The following is a 24,618-nucleotide window of genomic DNA, read 5'->3' on the forward strand; positions in this document are numbered from 1 at the left end:
CACATGGAAGGAGCACATATAGATCTTAGTCACTGGTGCCATTTTAGCATTAGCACCAAGGTGTTTAATAAATTCCACAATGGGCAGGGTACAGCAGAAAACAGTGGAGATTCCACATTTGTGGGAAACAAATGCCAGAAAGGCTCACTCACTGATCAGTGGCACAACCCATACCAGATTCAAATCACTGCAGCTTCAACTTCTATTTGGAAAACTTAATACAGAAGCGATGGTGACTTTTCAGTGTGAAGTGAAGGAATTCTGCTCTACTGCAGGTCCATCTTTTCAGATGAGATCTTAATCCAAGGTCCCAGCTACTCTCTTGAGGTGAAGATAAAGAAATCCAGTGGTTTTATTTGAAGAGAGATGTACAGAGTTATCCTGTCAGTATTTATTCCCTCAATCAGCATCTACTAAACAACTATCTGATGATTATTGCAAAGTAATTAATGGAAATTTCTGCACAGTAATTGGCTGTCATGGTTCGCACACTACAAAAATAAATAGAAAAACCTGCATTACAGGTGTCCCCCGCTTCTCGAACGTTCGCTTTACGAAACCTCACTGTTACGTAAGACCTACATTTGCTCCCTGTTTTCGCTAACAGAAGGTGGTTTCACTGTTACGAAGAAAGGCAGCGCGCGATAAAAAATAGCGCGCAAAATAAAATCAGCATGCACCCCGAGCAGCCGCTCTCCCCCGATTCGGAACGACATTCTAGCCGGCATTGCTTAAACATGTGCCTGTGAGCAGCCGTTAGAAAGATGAGTTCTAAGATACCGGAAAAGCCTGAAAGAGCTCGTAAGGGTGGTACACTTAGCGTAAAACTAGACATAATTAAACGTTTTGATCGTGGTGAATGAAGTAAGGACAATGTGAGTTTGGCTTGTGGAAGTTGACGAAGATGATGTTTGAAGAGGTTTTGGCATCCCATGACCAAGAACTGATAGATGAAGAGCTGATGTAATTGGAAGAGGAAAGGATAACAATCGAAACCAAGTGAGTAATGATAAAGTACGACTTTAATTTTGAAAGGGTACGTAGCTTTAGGGCATATTTGCAGGATGGTTTGAGTGCTTACAAAGAACTGTATGATAGAAAAATGCGCGAGGCTCAGCAGTCAAGCAAGCCTTCCACATCAGCCACAGCAGATGACGAACCTCAACCTTCGACATCAAGGCAGGCAGAGATACGAGGAGATGAGCTGCCTGCCCTGATCGATGAGATGACACCCCAGTGTCCCACCACCCCAACCCCCAGGCCGCCGACAGATAGTGATTCGCGGAGAATGCAGCGGTAGCCAGGAGGCCCTCAGCACATCTTTAATAAAAAGCCGAAATAAACATGCTAATTAATTAGGTGCCGCCCGGCACGTAATTGTTGGCCCAGATCAGAGGCGATGCAATCGGCAATCGCCTCTGATCTGGGCCGACAATTACATGCCGGGCGGCACCTAATTAATTAGCTTGTTTATTTCAGCTTTTTTCTTAAAGATGAGCTGGGTGCCTCCCGGCTACCGCTGTACCCCTGCACGCTTCGCAGATCGGTATCAGTTCGCTGCCTGGAGGGTGGGGGCCACTGCACCACCCAAACTCTGATGACCCTGCCTAACACACCGTCATCAGTGTGCTCTGTGCTGTCCCAATTCCGGTAAGTGATACTACACTGTACATACATTATTTCTACTTTATATCGGCTGTGTATTTTTGTGTGTTATTTGGTATGATTTGGCAGCTTCATAGCTTAAAGGTTACTGGAGAGCGCTTGCGCCGTGTTTTTGACGACGGCGCTTGAGTGCTTGCGTGAGATTTTTGCTACGAACAGTGCAGTAATGATTGTGGAAAAGTATTTCTACTTTATATAGGCAGTGTATTTATCATATCATTCTTGCTTTTACTATATGTTACTGTTATTTTAGGTTTTATGTGTTATTTGGCATGATTTGGTAGGTTATTTTTGGGTCTGTGAACGCTCACAAAATTTTCCCATATAAATAAATGGTAATTGTTTCTTTGCTTTACGACATTCCGGCTTACAAACCGTTTCATAGGAACGCTCTACCTTCGGATGGCGGGGAAAGCCTGCATTATAAGTTTGCTAAAACTGCTTCCCAGTGAACACATGAAGTGGAAGTGGTATTAAACTATTCTGCCCTTCTGGCAGGCTCTACTATCCAATAAGATCATGGTTAATATCTGTACTATTTTCCTGTACCAGCCCCTATGCCTCAATCCTCAGTGACTAAGACTCCAGAGCAATCACAGAGAGAGAATTTCAAAGATTCACCATCCTCTGCCCCAAGTGGCCTTCCTCGGATTTTGAAAATTATCCCCCTGGTTTTAGACACCCCAGCCAGGAGAAACATCTAAGCCTGTCAAGTCTTAATATTTTTGTACACCTCAATGAGATTATCTCTCAATCTTGCAAACTCAAGAGTCTACAAATAAACAAGCAGTAACTCCAGATGAATCACTCACCTTCAAACAACCACATTCAATTTAAACCTGTACACATCTATGTCTGTTTAAAAAAAAACTATGGGATCTGAAACCAAGGCAATGCTCCTACATTCTTAACCTCATCAGCCTCTTGGATCACAACTGAAGTGTCAAAATGTCCTCTGAGAAATTTCAATTCCTCTTTTGCACCGAATATTTCTCACAAAGTATTTCTTAATTCTGGTTCAAGACTCGGTCATCCTTAAACAAATCCACCATCTCCTTACCTGGGCAGTCACAACAATACAAAACAATGACACGTTTATCTGTTCCATTTTCCTCAACTTGTCTAAACCATGGAATCCCTCAAACTATTGTTTAATGTCATTTCCCATGCACAAGTGTAAAGCAGAACGGAATAATTGTTACTCCAGATCCAATGCAGCATAAAAGAAAACTCATTTAGATAATAAATATAAGACAGCTTATTTACATAGATCAATTGTATGTCCATAAAGTGATGCTAGGCACAGGAGTGTCTGTACATTAGGTGACTCTGACAGGAACTGATCAAGTAGGGATGGTAGGTTAGTGGATGGAGGTTTTGATCAGCCTTACTACTTCTGGAAAGTAACTGATTTTAAATACAGGTTTCCCCCGCCATCTGAAGGTAGAGCGTTCCTATGAAACCGTTCGTAAGCCGGAATGTCATAAAGTGAAGAAGCAACTACCATTTATTTATATGGGAAAATTTTGTGAGCGTTCGCAGACCCAAAAATAACCTACTAAATCATGCCAAATAACACATAAAACCTAAAATAACAGTAACATATAGTAAAAGCAGGAATGATATGATAAATACACAGCCTATATAACGTAGAGATACTTTTCCACAATCATTGCCTGAACTGTTCTCCGTAGCTGAAATCTCACTCAAGCGCCGTCGGCAAAAACACGGCGCAAGCACTCTCCAGTAACCTTTAAGCTATGAAGCTGCCAAATCATACCAAATAATACGTAAAAATATACAGCCGATATAAAGTAGAAATAATGTATGTACAGTGTAGTATCACTTACGGGAATCGAGAAGACAGCGCAGAGCGCACTAATGGTGGTGTGTTAGGCTGAGTCGTCGCAGGTTTGGGTGGTGCGGTGGCCCCCACCCTCCAGGCAGCGAACCGATACCTATCCACGAAGGATGCAGGGGTACAGCAGTAGCCAGGACGCATCCAGCACATCTTTAAGAAAAAAACCGAAAAAAACAAGCTAAGTAATTAGGTGCCGCCCGGCACGTAAATGTCGGCCCAGATCAGAGGCGATGCAATCGGCAATCGCCTCTGATCTGGGCCGACAATTTTATGTGCTGGGCAGCGCCTAATTAATTAGCATATTTATTTCATCTTTTTTCTTAAAGATGTGCTGTGTGCCTCCCAGCTACCGCTGCATTCTCCGCGAATCAGTATCTGTCCGCGGCCCAGGGGTTGGGGTGGTAGGACACTGGGGTGTCATCTCATCGTCAATCAGGGCAGGCAGGTCACCTTCTGCTATCTCTGCCTGCCTCGATGTCAAAGGTCGGGTTCGTCGTCTGCTGTGGCTGATGTGGAAGGCTTGCTTGACTGCTTAGCCTCGCACATTTTTCTATCATACAGTTCTTTGTAAGGACTCAGGCCATCTTGCAAATATGCCCAAACCGACGTACCCTTTCAAATTTAAAGTTGTACTTTATCATTACTCATTCGGTTTCGATTGTTATCCTTTTTTCTTCCAATTGCATCAGCTCTTCATCTATCAGTTCGTGGTCATGGGATGCCAAAACCTCTTCAACATCATCTTCGTCAACTTCCACAAGCCAAACTCACATTGTCCTTACTTCGTTCACCACGATCAAAACGCTTAATTATGTCTAGTTTTACACTAAGTGTAACACCCTTACGAGCTCTTTTAGGCTTTTCCAATACCTTAGAACTCATCTTACAAACAGCTGCTCACAGACACGTGTTTAAGCAACGCCGGTTGGAATGCAGTTCCGAATCCGGGGGAGGAGCGGCTGCTTGGGGCGCGCGCTGTTTTTTATTGCGCGCTGCTTTTCTTCGTAACAGTGAAAACACCTACTGTTAGCAAAAACAGGTAACTAATGTAGGTCTTTCGTAACAGTGAGGTTTCGTAAAGCGAACGTTCAGAAAACGGGGGACACCTGTACAGTGGGCCTGGCGTGGATGCTAAGTAACATCCTTCCTGATAGCAGTGGCACAAACAATACCATTGTGATGCGACTGGCCCTTTACTGTCACCTCACTGTAGAAATGTCTTTGATGACGAGTAGGGTGGTGCCAGGGATTCATCAGACAGTTTTGTCTGCCTATTGTGGAGTACTCCTGTCTGCTGCAGTGCAGTTTCTGTACCATGCAGTGTTGCAACGCGTTAGAATGCTCTCTAATCTGTATCAGTAGAAGGATATGAGTATCGATGTGCGTAGTCAGCCTCCTCGGAAAGTAGAGGCGTTCCTGATTGTGTAGGATGTGCTCCGGGACCATGAAAGATTGTGCACTCCCAGAAGCTTGAAACTGCCGTGCCGCCAATGTGGGAGGTGCGAGTCTGAAGTCGATAACTGTCTCCTTTGTCAAGTTGACATTGATTACTTGCCAGCTAATTATTGTTGAGGGAATTAAATCCAGATTGGCTGTCACCAAATATGTCGGGAAGGGGAAGGAGGGCAAACGTGCGCCAGACTGCACTAGGGGATTAGCAGTGGAGAGGGAGAGCAGATTTAAACTCTTCAGTGTGAACATATCAGAAAGCCTGCCCTGGATCCAGCACAGAGACGTATTCATAAGGAAGGCATGCCAGCATCTTTACTTTCTTAGAAGGCTGAAGAAGATTGGCTTGTCACTGAACACGCCAATAAACCTCTACAGATATACTTTCTGAAAGTGACCTAACTGTTGTGGCATGGTCTGGTGCAAACTGAATTTGCAGGAATGCAAGCGGCTACAGAGAATAGAGAACTCAGCCCAATACATCACTGGCATTATCTCCAACACCATTACTAACCTCATCAACTGTGGAGAACTCCCATACACTGCCACCAAGCTCAGTTCCCTTACTCCGCATTGCTCGTTTCTACCTCCTACCCAAGATCCACAAACCTAACTATTCTGACTGTTTGAACTACTGGGTAACTTTAACAAAGAGAGTGTCACAAAGGGGCTGTTAATAAGTGAAGAGGTTATTACTCTGTAATCAACCCAACAAAAAGGTTTGATAGGCCTGGATAGAGTGGATGTGGAAAGGACGTTTCCATTAGTGGGAGAGTCTCAAATCTAAGAGTACAGCCTCAGAATAAAGGCACATCCCTTTAGAACTGAGCTGAGGAAGAATTTTGCCAGCCAGAGAGTGGTGAATTTGTGGAATTGCCACAGAGAGCTATGGAGAACAAGTCACTGGGTACATTTAAAGCAGTGATAGGTTCTTGATTGGTGTGGGGGTGGGGGAGTTTACAGGGAGAAGGTGGGAGAATGGAGTTGGAAAAAAAATCCAAATTTTGTTCCCATATCTTATGGTTTGCAGGTTATCTCCTAGGTTAGAACAAAGTTCTATTTCCGTGGATTGTAACCCAAACAGTTCACGAGTCCAGAATAAAAACCACAAACTGAGTTCCCAGGTAGCAGGAGATGCTACAGCCCTGCAGCTGCCAGCTACGCCAGTCTCCCAGTTGGTCATTAGTTGGGAAGGGCCTGTATATTCCTTGAGCCTCCAACAATGAAAAGTTATAGATAGACCATTGTAATTTTACACTTTATCTATATAACCAAAACATGCCTGAAAGTTATACATACTTTCTTTGGCATTTCTTTTCCCCATTATAAATTTCTTTGTAATAGGAATTAACTATACAAATAGCACATTGTAATTACATCACACTAATAAATGTGGCACTGTGACCCCAAGCCTGTACCACAGAAGAAATTCAACTCTCCAACCAGTTCTACCTTTCTCCTTCATATGACACTCATTACCTAACTGAAGAAAAATCTAAATATAAAGGAAAATATGTGTGGTTTTAAAATAGGCAATGTATTACAATTTTTCTCTGGTTCAACAATCTTTGTTCCCTGGAGTCACAAGATGTTTCAGATGCTGGAATCTGAAGTAACACACAAAAAGCTAGAGGAATTCAGCAGGTCAGGCAGCATCCATGGAGGGAAATGGACAGTTGGTATTTTGAGTCAAGACCCTTCATCTGGATTGGCAGAGGGAGTCTCAGTCCAAATCTCCCTTATATAAAGATTACATTGGATGTTGTTATGCATCTGCAAAGCCACATAATACAATCAGTTACAAACCAGTCACATACCTGTCTAGTCATTGGAGGCAAGTACCATACATTGCAGACAATTGCCCAACTGCTCATCATTTGGAGCAGGTAGCTCACCATTCCATATTTACTGCTGTTCCAAAAGGCATCACCAAACTGAGGGTCATACTGCAACAAAATAAACAATAACCCTCAATAAAGGACTTACTAATGCAGTCAATATTCTTACACATTGCCATCAGTCTAATTAGCCTGTTTTTGCAAGCAGCCTTTTCTGTTTCTTGTCCAGACATGCTGTAATCTTAATAACATATGGGAGGGGAAGGGGTGAAAAAGGAAAACAATATAGACCTTAAACACAGAATATTAATTCAATATTTGATGACAAATGAAAATCGTACTTGGTATCACTTCCTTATGAAGAGTCGTTATGGATTAATAAGAAGAAACTGCTAAAACAGATAGGAAGGAAAAGTCATTCAACGTAAAGGCAGACATCCCACCTCTCCCGGAAGTTCCGGGAGTCTCCCGCATGTTAATAGTAACACCCTGATGCCCACAAGTTATATACAATGTCCCGAAAATCAATTTTTTTGAGAGTGAGCGAGAGAGAGAGCAAGAGAGAGCGTGAGAGAGACGACGAGAGCGAGAGAGCAAGCGCGAGAGCAACCATGAGAGAGAAAGAGCGCGAGCGAGACCATGAGAGAGCGTGAGAGCGCGCGAGACAGCAATAGAGAGAGCGCACGAGAGCAACCACGAGAGCGAGAGAGCGAGAGCGACAAGAGACAGCATGAGAGAGAGAGAGAGAGACAGACAGCGAGAGTGACTACCAGAGAGAAAGCGCACGAGAGAGAGAGAGAGAGAGCGCGAGAGACAGCAAGTGCACACCATGGACGAGTGCTCCAAAAAAAGAAAATATAAAATGTACTTCACCCCAGACTACACTAAAGTGTATCCCTGCCTAATAGGGGTCAAAAATAATGACAGTGTTGATCACTGCACTGTTTGCAACAGTGACTTTTCTATTGCCCATGGTGGGTTAGGACTGTAAAAGACATGTTGAGGTGAGTTTAACAGGTGTCATTCGTTCATTAGTATAGCTAATGTTATTTAAACTAGCTGGCCAGCTGCTAAGGAGCTACTCTATTGCAGACATCCCACCTCTTCCAGAAGTTCCAGAAGTCTCCCGCAAATTGATGGTGCTACGTCCCTGAAATGAGTTTTTGCAGGTTGGAATGTCTATAAAGGTAATCGGCAAAAGTGCAGTGACATGAAGAGACTTTTCTTAACATAACACTTGGCTATGATCTACAACTAATACAACTAATGGAAAAATACTCGATACAAATTTAAACAGCAAGACAATTGGAACTAATTGGTAGTTCCTTCAAAGTTATGATTTTAAAAAATCTATATATTCTATCGTCTGCTTTCTGCTTTGTGGCTCCTAATGTTTCCATTAGGAGCTGTAAATTAAATGATTCAATATAGAAAACAAATGTGAAACAGAAAATAAAATACACATATGACTATTAAGAGTAGATACCCTTTAAAGGATTAAGAGAAGAGAATTAAGGGCAGCAGACATTAGTGCTGCTATTTTGCTTGTTGGGAAACTGAAAGTAAAAAACTAAACAAAACTTGCAATAAGGTGCCTTTGTAATGAACAGAGATATTGCACACATCTAGAACATGTCCCATTTTTATTGTACCAGATCTTTCCTCTAGACTTTGGCACAAAATACACTCTTAATCATTTAATTAAGATAAAACATATAAAAGACTGAAACAGGTAACAGTCAGACCTGGGAAAACCTTTCTCAATTTACCTTGATTGCAACGGGATAGATAGTAGCTCCTATCTCAAAGCTTCCCTTCTTAAACATCATAACTGAGGTATTGTTTATGCAGGTACCTGAAAGCAAATTTCATATCCCACAATTAGAAGACAAGCTGATATGTGATTACTTCCAGTCACTGTAGCACCTGGATTGGCTCCATTCACATCATGACACAGTGTCCAGCATAAACTCAATCCTATCCTGTTGAATGTACAATGCAATTTTACTCAACTCATCCTTTAGTAGAATCTCGGACCCATCCTATTCAACCTTTGTGCTCAATGTCCAATATCCTCTTGATATTACAAAGTCCCATTTGTTGCAATGCAATTTATTCAACCTAACAGAAGTATTTATTGCAAAAGTATTTTAATAACCTTTAAGTAAAAGTAGTAAATGCTAGAATAATCATTGGGTCTGTGGGGAGAGAAAATGGGTTTATCTTTCAGGTTTATGGCAAATGTCAGAACAGGGAAAAATTAGAAATCATGAATTCATGTTGAATCCTGAGTGCTATAGTACGCCAAATCAAAAATTGAGATGGTGTTCTTTGAGCTAATACTGAGCTTCAATGTAAGAGTATAGAAAGGAGAATTTTCAATCAACTGCACCATTTATATCACTCAGTCTTTCCTGGGTCTCTAATACATCAGAGATCCTTCCTTTTGTTTTCCTTGTCCCGCTAACCTTTTCTTCACTTAAAACTTGCTTTGTTTTCAACTTCATCCAGCTGTGATGAAAGGCCTCGACCCAAAACATTAACTCATTTCCTCTTTCCATAGATGCTGCTTGACCTGTTGTGTTTTTCCAGCATATTCTGATTTTATTTTCAATTTCCAGCATCTGCTGTTTTTGCATTTAGACTACTTCATTAACATACTGGTATAGAATTTTTTTCTGGATACTGAATCAAGTTCAGCACAGAATTGCTCAGATAACATTAGATGTTGGGTCCACAAATCCATCAATGATGGGAGGCATTCCAATCCCAGACATCAACAAGCTTCTTATAAAATTTTACTGAGAGTGAAAATCTACCTCTGGAATAGAGACCATTTTTAAATGATAAATTCAAATACCATTTTCTATACCTTTTAGGAAAATTTCTGATCATAAAGAAGCAAATGGTAAAAATGTCCTTACCCTCAGGGAATATTAATATTGGTAGCTTTGTCTTATCTGCAGCATGATCACCTAGTCTGTAAGAAGAGAAGCTTCATCATACATGGGAAGATGACCTTCAATAGTCATTTGAGGAGTTGGAAGATGAAATTCTGATCAAGTTATTTTACTAATCTGTATTCAGATGTCCTGCTACTTATTGTATGTGAATTTGAATTATTCGTTGCCTCAAAGAAACAAATCTGATTCTACCATGCAAAGTAATTAATTGCCTTATGTAGCAGACATAATTCAACAAAGACTCGACAACCAAATGAAATTGTTTAGATAGACGGAAACAATCTTATGCTTCAAAATGATGCCCTTTTATTCGAATAATTAAATGCTCCAAAATCCATGATGCCAAGGACATTTCAGCAACCCCATCTCATCTTACTCAACCACTATCCTCAATAATAAAGAGTTTTATGTACACCGTAATGGTGAAGAACACAAATGAATGGACAACAAATTAACAGAACAGGTACATTGACACAATGTGAAGCATCAGGGAGAGGGTGTGCTCATAAGCACCAAGGAGTTCTGTCTCAGTAGGGAAGCATAAATAGGAGTGAAGAGTCGTGAAAGCAAGTCCAGGGGAATAATGGCTCTTGACAATCATATTCTGAGTTCTGCGAGTGCCTGGAGAAAGCAACATCAATTTCAAGGTTAAAAGGGCACAAAGAACCATCCACACAGTAACAGGAAGCTATAGACACAAGAGGAAAAGTAACAGCATAGAATGCCTTGCTGAGTTTCCAGAAAAGGACTCTTCAATGGCAGAAACTGAGCTAATAAACTTCAATTAGCTGATGAGAGGAGGGTGTAGCAGGACTAAGACTTCTATTCCCTTGAGTATGTGATTTTAAAAAGTGTCCAGCTAAAGTGCTTAATAATGTAAATGGGCAAAGTCAAAAATAAATACAAGCTATTCAGGGGTGTTGCCAGGAAGCACCTCACAAAGGGAATAGCCGAAATCTGCAAAACCCAGCTGAGGCTCACTAAGATGGACATCCTTTCTGATATAGAACCAAATCAGGTTGGAGGACTTGGATTAGTCATGATCTTCATTTACCAGCATATCAGACTTGAGTAACTTTCCCAGGTTCCACTTCTTGAATTAAACTGCAACCATAACCAATGCAAAGCTAATTCAAAGTTGGTTAGTTATAGAACTTACTCATAACCAACCAATAACACCTGTAAAAACCTGCTACATTGCATGTACATTAACTCACCTCTCCACAAATGCTGCTTTGCGTGCTTTTTATTTCAAATTTCCAGCATTTGTGGTATTTTCTCTGGAGAGGGTCCTGAAGCATCGAGCTTCTGATTGAGACAACTCATTGGGCCATAACCAATATCCTCAGTAAAAACCTTATTACATTAACACACAAGGTACTACACAAAAGCTAGGAAATTAAAGTTGCATCCCACAATTTCAACTGACAAACATTCTGCAACATTAAATCAACATTTAGTGAACACTTTAATCCTTAATTATAAACCAGTTTGTTGACATTTTTCCAGTTCTTCTCCACTGACATCTTCAGTCACTTCCTGGACTGCTGGACACAGATAGAAAATCTGTAGAGATTACTGGAGATAACAGTGACTAAATCTTTGCACGAGGAATTCTGCAGATGCTGGAAATTCAAGCAACACACATCAAAGTTGCTGGAAATCTAACCTTTTTAATACAATTTGGCGATCTTTCATTTCGGAACGTTCAAACCAGATGTGTGGACAAGCTTTGACCATGGATCTCTGAATAATTCCCATCAGTCCTCCATGAACTTGTCCAACCTGTTCAGAAATGGGACATTTTAACCTTGCACAGGTAAATAATCTGTCAATGTTAACATCTTAACAAAGAAAATAAACACCAAAAATTACAAAACTTCATGAGTATGAAAACACAATTAAAATTACCAGCATGTCATTATGCCACAAGGTAGTTAAGCTGACTGTGGTTCAGACCTGGGCCCAGATATGTCTGTGTGGAGCTTGCACATTTTCTCTGTGACTGTGTGCATTTCCTCCCTCAATCCAGTGATGTGTGAGTTGGTCGGTTAAGTGACCACTGTAAATTGTTCCTGGTGTAAGGGTGGCTGGGTAGAATGTCAGCGGAGTTGATGAGGATATGGGGAGAATAATCAATAGGACTGCCATGGGATGAGTGTAAACAGGTAGTTGATGGGAGGTATGGTATGGACTCAGTAACTGAAGGACCTGTTTCTGTGCAGTGCTCTTTCTCGCTCTCTCTACAACTCCAAGGAGACTCAAAAACTACTTATGGTAAACAGGATCACAAGTTTTAAATCTCACTGCAAATTCACCCAAAGTAGCAATTAAGCATCTTCAATCATTAATTCACAAGTGCAAGCATACTTTTAAATAATGGATTAATGGATTCTCCTTGTAGAAGTGGGCTATTTGGATAGCTTACTACACAATTTATTCTTCTCACCATTGCATAACCTCCATCATTGGCCAGTATAACGACATCTATTGGTGATGTGTGGTTTGCTACACAAATACCTCCTCTCTTTGGTTTGTTTTCCCTGCAATTACAAAATATGGATTAAAAAGATCCCATTGTTAACAACTGATACCCCCCAGCACTTTCAGCATATCAATTCATGCTTCCCTATCGAGACTAAAGAAATTGCAGATCTGTTCTGAGTTAGGCCACCTTGTCTGGAGCATTTCTTACCACCAGCCTTGCTACTACTCACAGCTCAGCTTAAGCTACCTCATGAACTGCAATCTCACTTTACTCTCATGAACAGTGCAAATCATCCCACCTGCTGTGCAAGCACAGAATCAGATTTATTACCATTGACATATAATGTGAAATGTGTTGTGGCAGCAATACAATGCAAAGGCATGGAAGACATATAGATTTTACAAGAATAAATTAATAGTGTGAAAAAGAAAGTAATAACAAGTAATAGAAAGTAATAGTGTAAATGGACAAATCAGAAACCTGATGGCAGAGGAGAAGATGCTGTTCATAAGTCAATGAGTATGGACCTTCAGACTCTTCTCCCTCCTCCTTAAAGAGGAGGCAGGTCCCAGATGGGGAGGGTCCTTAATGATGGATTCAGCTTTCCTGCGGCACTCTCTCCTGAAGATGTCCTCAAAGGATAATCCAGGACATGACCCACCCAGCCAACACACTTCTTGTCCCTCTTCCCTCCGGGAGAAGGCTCAGGAGCTTGAAGACTCGTACGGCCAGATTTGGGAACAGTTTCTTTTCAACTGTGATAAGACTGCTGAACGGATCCTGACCCGGATCTGGGCCGTATCCTCCAAATATCCGGACCTGCCTCTCGGTTTTTTTGCACTACCTTACTTTCCCTTTTCTATTTTCTGTTTATGATTTATAATTTAAATTTTTAACTTAAATTCTGGAGGAACAAATTGTATCAGTTCTTAATGCATGCATTACTAAATGACAATAAAAGAGGATTGCGTGTCCTCATAATCTAATCTAATCTAATATTTACTATTAATTTGTACTCCAGGGAGCGCGAAGTGCAGATTCAAATATCGCTGTGATGATTGTACGCTCTAGTATCAATTGTTTGGCAACAATAAAGTAAAGTAAAGTAAAGTAAAGGTGTGGAGGGTTATGCTCATGATGGTGCTGGCTGAGTCTATAATGCTTTGTAGCCTCATGATCGTCCGCAGCAGGCTGTGAACAACCAGTCAGAGTGCTCTCCACCATACTGTATATCTATATAAATATGCAAGAGTCTTTGATGGCATACCAAATCTCTTCAAAGTCCTAGCGAAGCAGAGCCATGGGCATGACTGCAATGATGTGTCAGGCTCACGACAGATCCTCCAAGAATTTGACACCCAAGAACTGGAAACTGCACACTCTGTTCACCGCTGACCCTTCAACGAGCACTGGTTTGTGTCCGCCTGAAGTCTGCAATCAGTTCCTTGGTGCTGCTGATGTTCAATGCCAAGTAATAGTTGCTGCAGCAAAGCAACTCTAAGTTATAATGCATGTGCACAAGTCAACACCTGCACTGTCCATTTATGCACTCGTGAGCACTAAACTTATTCTTTCCATTCACACTGATGCACAACTGGACCCAGTGCTGAACTTGGAACAAAAACTATTGAAGGGGGTGTACGCTGTGATGATCCCTATTGGTAGAATATGAACCTGTGGTTGGTTCCATTACTCTGTGCCAACTAAAGCACTGAGCAAGATTAAAATCGACAAGGACGAGAGCGGAAAATGAACGGGTATTCGGTGCCATCTGTCTGAGTTTGACCAGTCTCCCAGTCGCTGCTGCTGGTGGAAGGTGCAGGAGTTTCAGGATTCACGCTGCTAGGTTCAATCGCCTCGGAGTCTTGTGGCTGTCGACTCACTTTCAGCTGTGGTTAGGTATTTAATATCCTCAGTGCTGAACGCAGTTTACTATTTGCAGGATTTGATTGTGGCACTTCAGCATGGCACTGCTTCTGCGGCTGTGGTCTGAAGCCATCAACACAACGTTGAACTGACTGTCTCGGCGGCTGTGACCATCGGCTCCTGAACTAGCTTTCCTCACCTCGGAAGCACATACTGTGGACTCACTTTTGGGCACTCTACGGTTTGATGTTTCGTGATTTGTGTTATTTGTTTGCTTTTTGTTGTTTGCATGATTTATTTCACACATCTGATAGTCTTGTTGTGTGGCAGTTCTCTTTAAACGGGTTGTATGGTTTCTCTTTGCTTTGTGGCTGTCTGCAAGAAGATGAATCTCAAGGTTGTATACTGTCTACATACTGTGATGATAATGTACTTTGAACATATTGAACAGGAAATGTTGCAGTAATTAAAAGTACTGCCACCAGGGCTAATTAAAATCATTAACATTTATGGGGAGAAAAATAATGTGTGCTCAGGAAATTAACAATGATGTCAGAAACTATTACTTTCACTGAGCAGCTAGATAATTCACCCTAACAGGAAGTTTGGAAAGTAAAATCAAACATATGGAAAGAGCGGACAGAGACAGCCCTGCTGGCCCATCAAACCTCCCCTACATCCAATTTTCCTAAAAATGACACTAATCATTTCCTACCTCATCAAGAGCTCAGATCTTTGTAGAGAGCCAACAAGACAAAAATAAGTGTCCAAGACATGATGAATATGATGAAATTCTTCCAGACTAATCAAAATCTTATGAGTAAATCTTTCAAAATAAAAGCTTATTTTTATTTTAAATGGTAAGTTTTTGTATTTCTGCTGAAACAGAACTCTTAAGGGAGATTTCAAATTAAACCATGAAGAATAAACTAAAGGGCTGGATTGTTAATTTACGATGTGTTACAAGAATTACCTCTACACAAGGCATCCACCAAACTGAGAAAAAGGTAATGGTGTGACACAGCTGTGCAGCAGGTGGTGCTGCTGTCTCAGAGCTCCAGCAAAACGTTCAAAGTAATTTTTATGTATCAAAGTACATATACTGAATGTTACCATATATCACTTCAAGATTCATTTTCTTGCAGTCATTTACAGGAAAATACAATAGAATTTTTGAAAACCATACATAATTAATGTGCAAAAGACAAACTGTAAATAGAAATTCTTCTGAGAGCTGAGTTGTAAAGCGACTTGAAAGAGAGTCTGTAGTTCAGAGTAGTGGTGAATGAAACTATCCATGCCAAGGAATTTAAACTTACTGTCTCTCTCCAGCTCCGTTCCCTAATGAGGACTGGCTCATGGACCTTTTGCCTCATCCTTCTGTAGTCAATAATCAGCTCTTTGGTTTTGCTGACATTAAGTGAGAGGTTGTAGTTGTTGCACCACTTAATCAGATTTTCAATCTCCCCCCATATGCTGATTAGTGTTGTCAGCAAATTTAAATATGGTTTTGGACCTATACTTGGAGTAGGAAACTAAACACACAGGCCTGTGGTGCACCTGTGCTGATAGTTAAGTGTGGAAGAAACGTCATTGACAATCCATATAAGGTGAAGTCTGCCACTGAGGAAGTCAAGGATCCAGTTGCACAGGGAGTTACTAAGGCCCGGGCCTTACAGCATCATGATGAATTTCGAGGAGATGACAGTGTTGAACACTGAACAGCAGTCAATGAAGAACATCCCAACATATGCATTGTTACTATCCAGATCTTCCAGATCTCTGTGAGGAGCCAACAAAATAGCATCTGAGACTGAGCTGTTGTGATGGTGGGCAAATTGGAGCAGATCCAGTCACTCCTCACACAGGAGCTGATATACCTCATGACCAACCAACCTCTCCAAGCTTCATCACAGTGGATGCAAGAGCTACAGGATAATAGTCACTGAGGCAGGTGACCACATTCTTGGGCACCAGCACTACTGAGCCATCTCATCACCAAGTTCAATCCTCACCTCGGATGCTGCCTTTATCAAGTCTGTATACTCTCTGTCACACGTGCTTCTCCCTCCTCAGAGCTTGTGGCATCATCCCTCATCCTAAAGGTAGATTGACTACTCCTGTACATCACCTCCAGTGTAGGTGGGTGAGAATTTGACGGGCCTGTGAAGGAGGATAGATTCAGGGAAATAGGGGGGAAGAGTTGGGGGCAACAGGCACTTGCTGCTATAAACTCAATGAACCAAAAGGCCCCCTTCTATATCATGGTATGCAGTAGGAATTAGGCAAGCAGCTGAAGGATGCTAGTATTGGTATTGGTTTATTTTTGCCACCTATATTGAGGTACAAAGGGAAAACTTTTGTTTTCAATGCCATCCAAACAGATCATGCCATATGTAATTTCAACAAGGTAATAACAGAGAAATAGAATGCAGAATATAATGTTGCCATTATGGAGAAAGTGCAGTGCAGGAAGACAAATACATTGCAAGGGCCATGATGAGGGAGATTGTGAGAATCAGAGCTCATTCTATAGCATCTGAGAGTCTAATAATAGTCAGATAAAAGCTGTATTTGTGTATGGTGGTATGTGCTCTGAAAGTTTTGTATCATCAGCCCAATGGAAGAAGGGGGAATAGAGAATGACCAAAATGGGAGGGTTCCTTAATTATGTTGGCTGCTTTTTCAAGGCTGTGGGAAGTGTAGACAATGATTAGTGTAGAGGAGGCTGGTTTGCATGATATAATGGACTGGGCTACATTTACAACTCTCTGCAATTTCTTGCAGCCTTGGATACAGCAGCTGCCAAATTAAACTGTGATATTTCCGGATAAGATGTTTTCTCTCCTAACATTGATTAAAATGGCCAAGAGTCATTAGGGTCATGCCTAATTTCTTAGGCTGAGGATGTGGAGTAGATGCTTAATTCCTCTCCATTCCTTGTCTATCTGGTACGTGACTGCACCACAAACTGGATAAAGAAACTTCTGCTACTAGTTATTGTCCTGGTGGAATGAATTTATTGAAATCCATTCTAGAAACAGTCTGATGTCTTTACAGTTCAAGTCACTAAATGCAAGTCAAAATAGCTCACCATGTCTCCATACATACAAGAGGTAGCGCAGATGCTGAAATATAGAGCGATGAACACAATGTGCTGGAGGAGCTCAGCAGGTCAGGCAGCATCCCGGCAAGGGTGCAGCAACCGACTCAGTGGGAAGCGTTCAGGCAAGAGCTGGGTGGGATTTCCCCTAGACATATACGAGCCAATATAACTGAGCGTTACATACAGTTGGGAATAAACAATTGACATTTTGGGCCCAGACCCTTCATGAAACGTCAACTGCTTATTCCCATTCATAGGTACTGCCTGACCTACTGGGCTCTTATCATATTTCCAAGTCTGTTTTTGTCTTCACCATGCCAGAAAACATGGTTTACAAAGATCTTGTTAAGAATAGAAAAGTGTAGCTACGAGGAAAGATCAGATGTATGAGATTTTTTGCTTTATAAAAAAGTCAGCTAAGGAGAGACTTATTCAAAGAATTAGAAAGAAATACAAAGAAAATAGTTCCATGAGCAGAGAAACCAAAAACATAAGAGGCATAAGTTTGAAGTGAATGATGCAAACCTATTAGCAGGGAGAAGGAGAGAACATTTTCCCCCCACCAGGGGTCTGTAACAGCCTGAAAGGATGGTAGATACAGAAACCCAATCACATTAGTAAAACTGATATGTACTTGAAAGGCTACAACATGCAGGGGCTATGGAATTGGTACATGAAGATGGGATTAAGTTAAAGAGTTCCTTTTCAACTGCCTTGAAAATAATAAACTGAATGGTCTCCCATGATGGAACATCTCAATAACTCTAAACTCTATTGTCTTTCTGGCTGGCTTGATCAATTCTGTGGACAAACTAGCCGGAGCAGGAAAGCTGTCGCAACTATGCAAAACTGCTCATCGCTCTTGCAATCTTTCAAAGTCACTAGCTCTTCCAAATAATTAAGGAGGGAATTGAAACTCAGATTAAGCTGACACATTTCGCAATCTGCGCTATTTGCTTTGGAATAGTTTTGTACTGTTAAATCATGATTGAACAAAATGGCTCTTGTTCTTCTGTAGTTAAGTTAGAGAAGAAGCTTAAGTAAACTGAGAAGGAAAACAGAAAGACCATTCAAAGACTGCCAAAGACATGAAGCCTAGTTAGCCTAAATAACCATATCTGAAATCCAATTGAGTAAATAGCACACATACATTTTTATAACTTCACTAGCTGCTACTTTCTGTTATAATTTCATTTCCTTCCAAATTATATTCAATATTTGTAGGACGTAAGAGTTTTCACCCATTCTCCACCACTCGGCCTCCTCACCATCCCAATCCACCCTCCCCCCACAAAAGGTGTGACAGCCCCAATACAACATAAAGTTGTGAAAAATAAGCAGTGTCAAACAAACACACCTGATTAATTATTAAATTCTGGATCGCTATAACAAGAAAAATGCAAAACTATCTAAAACATTTTCTAATTGAAACCATTTATGAAGGCAAATTATTTGTTAATGAATATAATGCAATGTATTACAGGGACTTCATAATGCATTACCCCAGAAGTTATACTGATGTTCATGAAATCAGGAATTCCCTTTATGTAGTATGCAGCAGAAATCATGCTCATCGCATATATACAGAGAAGGTAGGTGTCAACATTCTTTGCCCATAACTACATACAGTAATGGAATACTAAGAAATCAGAGAGTTAAAAGCATAATCATTTAATTTCAAAGACAAGCTCCAGGAAGGGCTGACAAATCTACTACATGTGGCTACAACAGGTTAAGTTTCACAATTGCTTAATAGTTATTGGAGGGGTGGGATAGTCATAAATAGTTTTGGAACAATTTCATTGCAGATGAAAAGAAATGTCATACGGGTCAAAATAGGTAGTGTTGGAAAGAAAGAATTAAAATTGAATGGGGGCGGGGCTGGGTAATATATATAATTTAACGGCTTTGTTTTAATATTGTAACAATTGCTGGAATCCAAGCTGCACCATTATTGCAACGTTGGTAATTACTTCACCACCAAATTAGAAGTATTATGATATCATGTTATTTAAAAAAATATTTGGGATTGTTTCATTTCCAAGTCAATGCATGATCATCTGCAGTTATTTAATATTGCCAATGATGTTATTACTAGCAATTAATGAGATATAAAACGCTATGGTAAATAACAAACAAGAGAAAATCTGCAGATGCTGGAAATTCAAGCAACACATACAAAATGCTGGAGAAACTCAGCAGGCCAGGCAGCATCTAGGAAAATAGTAAACAGTCGACATTTCACGCTGAAACCCTTCGGCGGGACTGAGGGTTTCAGCCCAAAACACCAACTGTACTCGTTTCCTAGATGCTGCCTGACCTGCTGAGTTCCTCCAGCATTTTGTGTGTGTTACTCTGGTAACAGAAATTTCCTTCTGTAGCGATGTGCTACACACAGAGCTAGAAATAATGACACGCAGTCTGTAAGTTGCACTCGAGACTCGTTTATTCAAACTTCGCGGCACTGGCTTTTAAGCAGTTCCCCTCCAGCCCTCTCCGGGCGGAAATGACGTCAGAGGTGCATTACAAAAGTCTCTCCCCATGCACAGGCTATTTTGTGAGCCGCTTCACTTGTGTAGAAAGTGGGTCGCCACACTTCCACCAACATTGGAATCACTTCCTTTTTCTCAGATGAGCTGAAAGCATCTATTGCTCAGGAATTCCCTTACAGCAAACTAAGAGCGAAATAGCTTCCACTATACCAATTATTCACCTTCACACCTTCCACAACTGTGCCAACATCAGGAGTTGAACAGGGTTATATTAGACAACCCAATACAATCCAAAATACACACAAAAAGTGCTGGTGGAATGCAGCAGGCCAGGCAGCATCTATAGGAAGAGGTACAGTTGACGTTTCAGGCCAGGACCCTTTGTCCAGCATTTTTTGTGTGTGTTGCTTGAATTTCCAGCATCTGCAGATTTCCTCGTGTCTACGTTTTACAATCCAAAATAGGTATGTAACCTCATAAAATAACACATTGTTTCAAAGAACATAGAACACTGCAGCACAGTACAGACCCTTTTGCCCACAATGTTGTGCCAATCTTATAACCTACTCTAAGCTCAATCTAACCCTTCCCTCCTATATAGCCCTCCATTTTTTTCTATCATCCACACTGAAAATAAAGTACAAACATACTGTATAATCTGGCTATTGCATGAACATGTGCTTTAATTTCAAACTGCCCAAGCTTCCTCAGAAAATTATCTCTCAATATACAATAAATGCGCAATTTTTAAAAATACACTTAACCTTGTTTTCATATCTGTCAATAAGTTCACCGTATCTGCCTCCTACAACCACCTTCAACTTTATAATTTTACCCCACCCCACAAGGATCTCTAAATCCAGTCTCTTTATTTTAATTTAGCAGACACATTTTCACGTCTGTACCCTAAACTCTTGAATCCATTCCGTAATTAGAGGAATAGAGACGAGTTTCTATGTGTGCGATAGAGACACCCGAATGGTATGCTGCCTCCCGGGTGACAGGGTCAGGAATATATCAGATTGGATCCATGGCATTCTAAATGGGGAGGGTGAGCAGCCAGAAGTCTTGATATGCAGTGGCACTGATGACATAGATAAGGAAGATGAGGGAGTCCTGAAGAGAGAGATCAGGGAGCTAGGTAGAAAGTTGAAAAACGGGACCTCCAGGGTAGTAATCTCTGTGTCCAGTGCCAGTGAGGTTAAGAACAGGATGATTTAGCAGATGGATATGTGGCTGAGGGACAGGAGTGGGGGGCAATGGTTCAGATTTATGGATCATTGGGATCTCTTCTGGGGAAGGTATGACCTGTAAAAAGGGATGGGTTACACCTGAACCCGAGTGGGACCAATATCCTTGCAGGCAAGTTTGCTAGAGGTATTCAGGAGGGTTTAAACTAATTTGGCGGGGGGATGGGAACTGGAGTGATAGTGCTGAAGATGAGGTAGTTGGTTTGTAAACAGAGACAGTGTGTAGTGAGACTGCTAGCAAGGAAAGTCTGATGATAGGTCAAAATTGCAGCCAACAGGATAAGTTGCAATGTAAAAGTCAGACAAAAATCGCAAAGGGTCAGCACAGTACTGAAGGTGTTTCATTTGAATGCGCAAAGTAAATGGAATAAGGCAGATGAACTTGTAGCACAGTTACAGATTGACATGTATGATGTTGTGGGCATCACTGAATCATGGCTGAAAGAAGATTACATCTGGGAGCTTGACATTCAAAGATACACATTAAACCAAAGGGACAGGTAGATAGGCAGAGGGGGTGGCGTGGCTTTGTTGGTAAAAAATCAACTCATTAGAAAGAGGGGACATAGGTTCAGAAGGTGTTGAATCATCATGGGTAGAGCTAAGGAATTACAAAAGGTAAAAAGACCATGATGGGAGTTATATGCAGACCCCCCAACAGTGGTAAAGGTGTAGTCTACAAATTACAACAGGAGATAGAAAGCGCACTTCAAAAGGACAATGTTACGATGATCCTGGGGGATTTCGATATGTAGGTAGATTAGGAAAACCAGATTGGTGCTCGATCCTGAGGGGAATGCCTATGAGATGGCTTCTTTGAGCAGCTCGTGGTTGAGCTCACTGGGGAATCAGCTACTCTGGAGTGGGTGTTGTGCGATGAACCAGAACTGAAAAGAGCTTAGAAGTAAAGAAATCTTTAAGGGCCCATGATAGAATTCATTCTGCTTTTTGAGAGGGAGAAGCTAATGTCAGATATATCTGTATTACAGTGGAGTAAAGGGAATTACAGAGCCATGAGAGAGAAGTTGGCCAAAATTGACCGGAAAGGAACACTGGCAGGAATGATGGCAGAGCAGCAATGGCTGGAATTTTTGGAAGCAGTTTGGAAGGTGCTGGATATACAAGACCATAGACCACAAAACCATAAGTCATAGGAGCAGAATAAGGCCATTTGGCCCATCAAGTCTGCTCCACAATTCAATCATGGCTGATCCTTTATTTTCTCCTCCTCAACCCCATTTCCCAGCCTTCTCCCCATAACCTTTGATGCCATATCCAATCAAGAACCTATCAATCTCTGCCTTAAATATACCCAATGGCCTGGCCCCCACAGCCACACATGGCAACAAATCCCACAAATTCACCACCCTCTGGCTAAAGAAATTTCTCCACATCTCTGTTTTGAATGGACGCCCCTCTACGCTAAGGCTGTGCCCTCTTGTCCTAGACTCTCCCATCACGCGAAACATCCTTTCCACATCTACTCTGTTTAGGCCTTTCAACACACAAAGTTAAGTTAGCCAGTAATACTAAAGAGTTACCAAAAGTTTCTTCAGATATATATATATTGTAATAGAGGCGAGAGGAGATATTGGGCCACTGGAAAATGACGCTGGAGAGATAGTAATGGGGAAAAAGAAAATGGTGGATGAACTGAATATGCATTTTGCATCAGTCTTCACTGTGGAAGACACTAGCAGTATGTCATAAATTCGAGAGTGTCTGGTGGCCGAAATGTGTGAAGTAGCCATTATTAGGGAGAAGGTTCCTGGTAAACTGTAAGGTCTTAAATGTAGATAAATCATCTGGACCAGATGGACTACAACCCCAGGGTTCTGAAACAGGTAGCTGAAGAGATTGTGGAGGAGTTAGTATTGATCTTTCAAGAATCAGTTGATTCCATCATAGCTCCAGAGTACTAGAAAATTGCAAATGTCACTCCATTCTTCCGGAAGGGAGAGAGGCAGAAGAAAGGAAATTATAGGCCAGTTAGTCTGACCTCAGTGGTTGGAAAGATGTTGGGGGTCCATTGTTGTGGTTGTGGTTTTGGGGTACTTGGAAGCACATGATAAAATAGGCCATGGTTTCCTCAAGGGAAAATCTTACCTGATAAATTTGTTGGAATTCTTTGAAGAAATAACGAACAGGATAGATAAAGGAGAATTGGTGGATGTTGTATACTTGGGTTTTCAGAAAGCCTTTGACAAGATGTCACACATGAGGCTGCCCATGGCATTACAGGAAAGATACTAACAAGGACTGAACTTTGGCTGAATGGCAGGAGGAAAAGAACAGGAATAAAGGGAGCTTTTTCTGGCTGGCTGCTAGTGATTAGTGATGTTCCACAGGGGTCTATGTTAGGACGGCTTCTTTTTACTTTATATGTCAATGATCTGGATGACAGAATTGATGAATTTGTGGCCAAGTTTGCAGACAATACAAAGATAGGTGGAGTGGCAGGAATATGTGGAGGAAGTAGAGAGGCTACAGAAGGACTGAAACAGATTAGGAGAATGGGCAAAGAGATGGCAGATGGGATACAGTGTCGGGAAGTGTGTGGTCATGCACTTTGGTAGAAGAAATAAAAGCACAGAATATTTTCTAAATGGAGAGAAAATTCAAAAATCTGGGGTGCCAAGTGACTTGGGAGCCCTTGTGCAGGATTCACTGATGTTTCATTTGCTGGGTGAGCTGGTGGTAAAGAAGGCTAATGTGATGCTAGCATTCATAAAAACAAAGATGTAATGTTGAGGCTTTATAAAGCACTGGTGAGGGCTCACTTGGAATATCGTGAGCAGCTTTGGGCCCCTTATGCAAGAAAGGATGTGCTGACTTTGGAGAGGGCTTGAAAGAGGTTCACGAAAATGATTCCAGGATTGAAAGGCTTGTCATATGAAGAACATTTGATGGCTCTGGGCCTGTATTCACTGGAATTCAGAATATTGAATTATGAAAGACCTTGATAAAGTGGACGTGGAGAAGATGTTTCCTCTGCTGGGAGAGTCTAAGACCAGAGGACATGGCTTCAGAATAGAGGGACATCCTTTTAGAACAGAGATGAGGAGGAATTTATTGATGAATCTGTAGGTGGCTGTGGGGGCCAAGTTATTGGGTATATTTAAGGCAGAGGTCAATAGATTCTTAATTAGTCATGACATGAAGGGATATGGGAAGAAGGCAGGAGACTGGGGCTGAGAGGGAAAATGGATCAGCCATGATGAAATGGTAGAGCAGACTCAATGGACCAAATAGCCTAATTCCATTCTTATATCTTATGTACTCCTTAAAACCTACCTCTGACCAGGCTTACGGTCATCCCTCCCAATATCTCCCAATGTGACTCAGTACTAAACTCCTGTAAAACTCCTTGAGCCAATTCATTACGTGAATGGTACTATAATATTTGAGGATGTAAATTCATCAAAAATTGTTGGAAGCACTTAGTAGATCAAGCAGCATCTGTGGAATGAAATAGTATTAGTGTTTCAGGTCAAGGACTCTTCTTTCAAAAGGGTCTTTCCCTTTGCACAGATGCTGCCTGATCTTCAGAGTGTTGCATTATTTAGTTTTTATTACAGACATCCAGCATCTGCAGTTTTTGATTTAAGTGCAAGTTGTTGTTGATTAAGTGCAGAGAATT

General features: G+C 41.3%; 1 protein-coding gene across 6 annotated transcripts in view; it reads right to left on the reverse strand.

Annotated features, from left to right (window-relative positions):
• The window catches only part of gpat3 (glycerol-3-phosphate acyltransferase 3), a 75,404-nt gene that overhangs the window by 10,724 nt on the left and 40,062 nt on the right, over positions 1 to 24,618 (reverse strand). For all 6 annotated transcript variants that reach the window (XM_072256327.1, XM_072256325.1, XM_072256324.1 and 3 more), the window contains exons 7-11: positions 12,226 to 12,319; positions 11,446 to 11,561; positions 9,738 to 9,793; positions 8,583 to 8,668; positions 6,793 to 6,921 (exon numbers count right to left, since the gene is read on the reverse strand). In XM_072256327.1, coding sequence (XP_072112428.1) covers positions 6,793 to 6,921; positions 8,583 to 8,668; positions 9,738 to 9,793; positions 11,446 to 11,561; positions 12,226 to 12,319 — 481 coding nt within the window. The remainder of the gene's footprint in view (positions 1 to 6,792; positions 6,922 to 8,582; positions 8,669 to 9,737; positions 9,794 to 11,445; positions 11,562 to 12,225; positions 12,320 to 24,618) is intronic.

Source organism: Mobula birostris, chromosome 4 (genome assembly GCF_030028105.1).
Source record: "Mobula birostris isolate sMobBir1 chromosome 4, sMobBir1.hap1, whole genome shotgun sequence".
Classification (NCBI taxonomy): Eukaryota; Metazoa; Chordata; class Chondrichthyes; order Myliobatiformes; family Myliobatidae; genus Mobula; species Mobula birostris.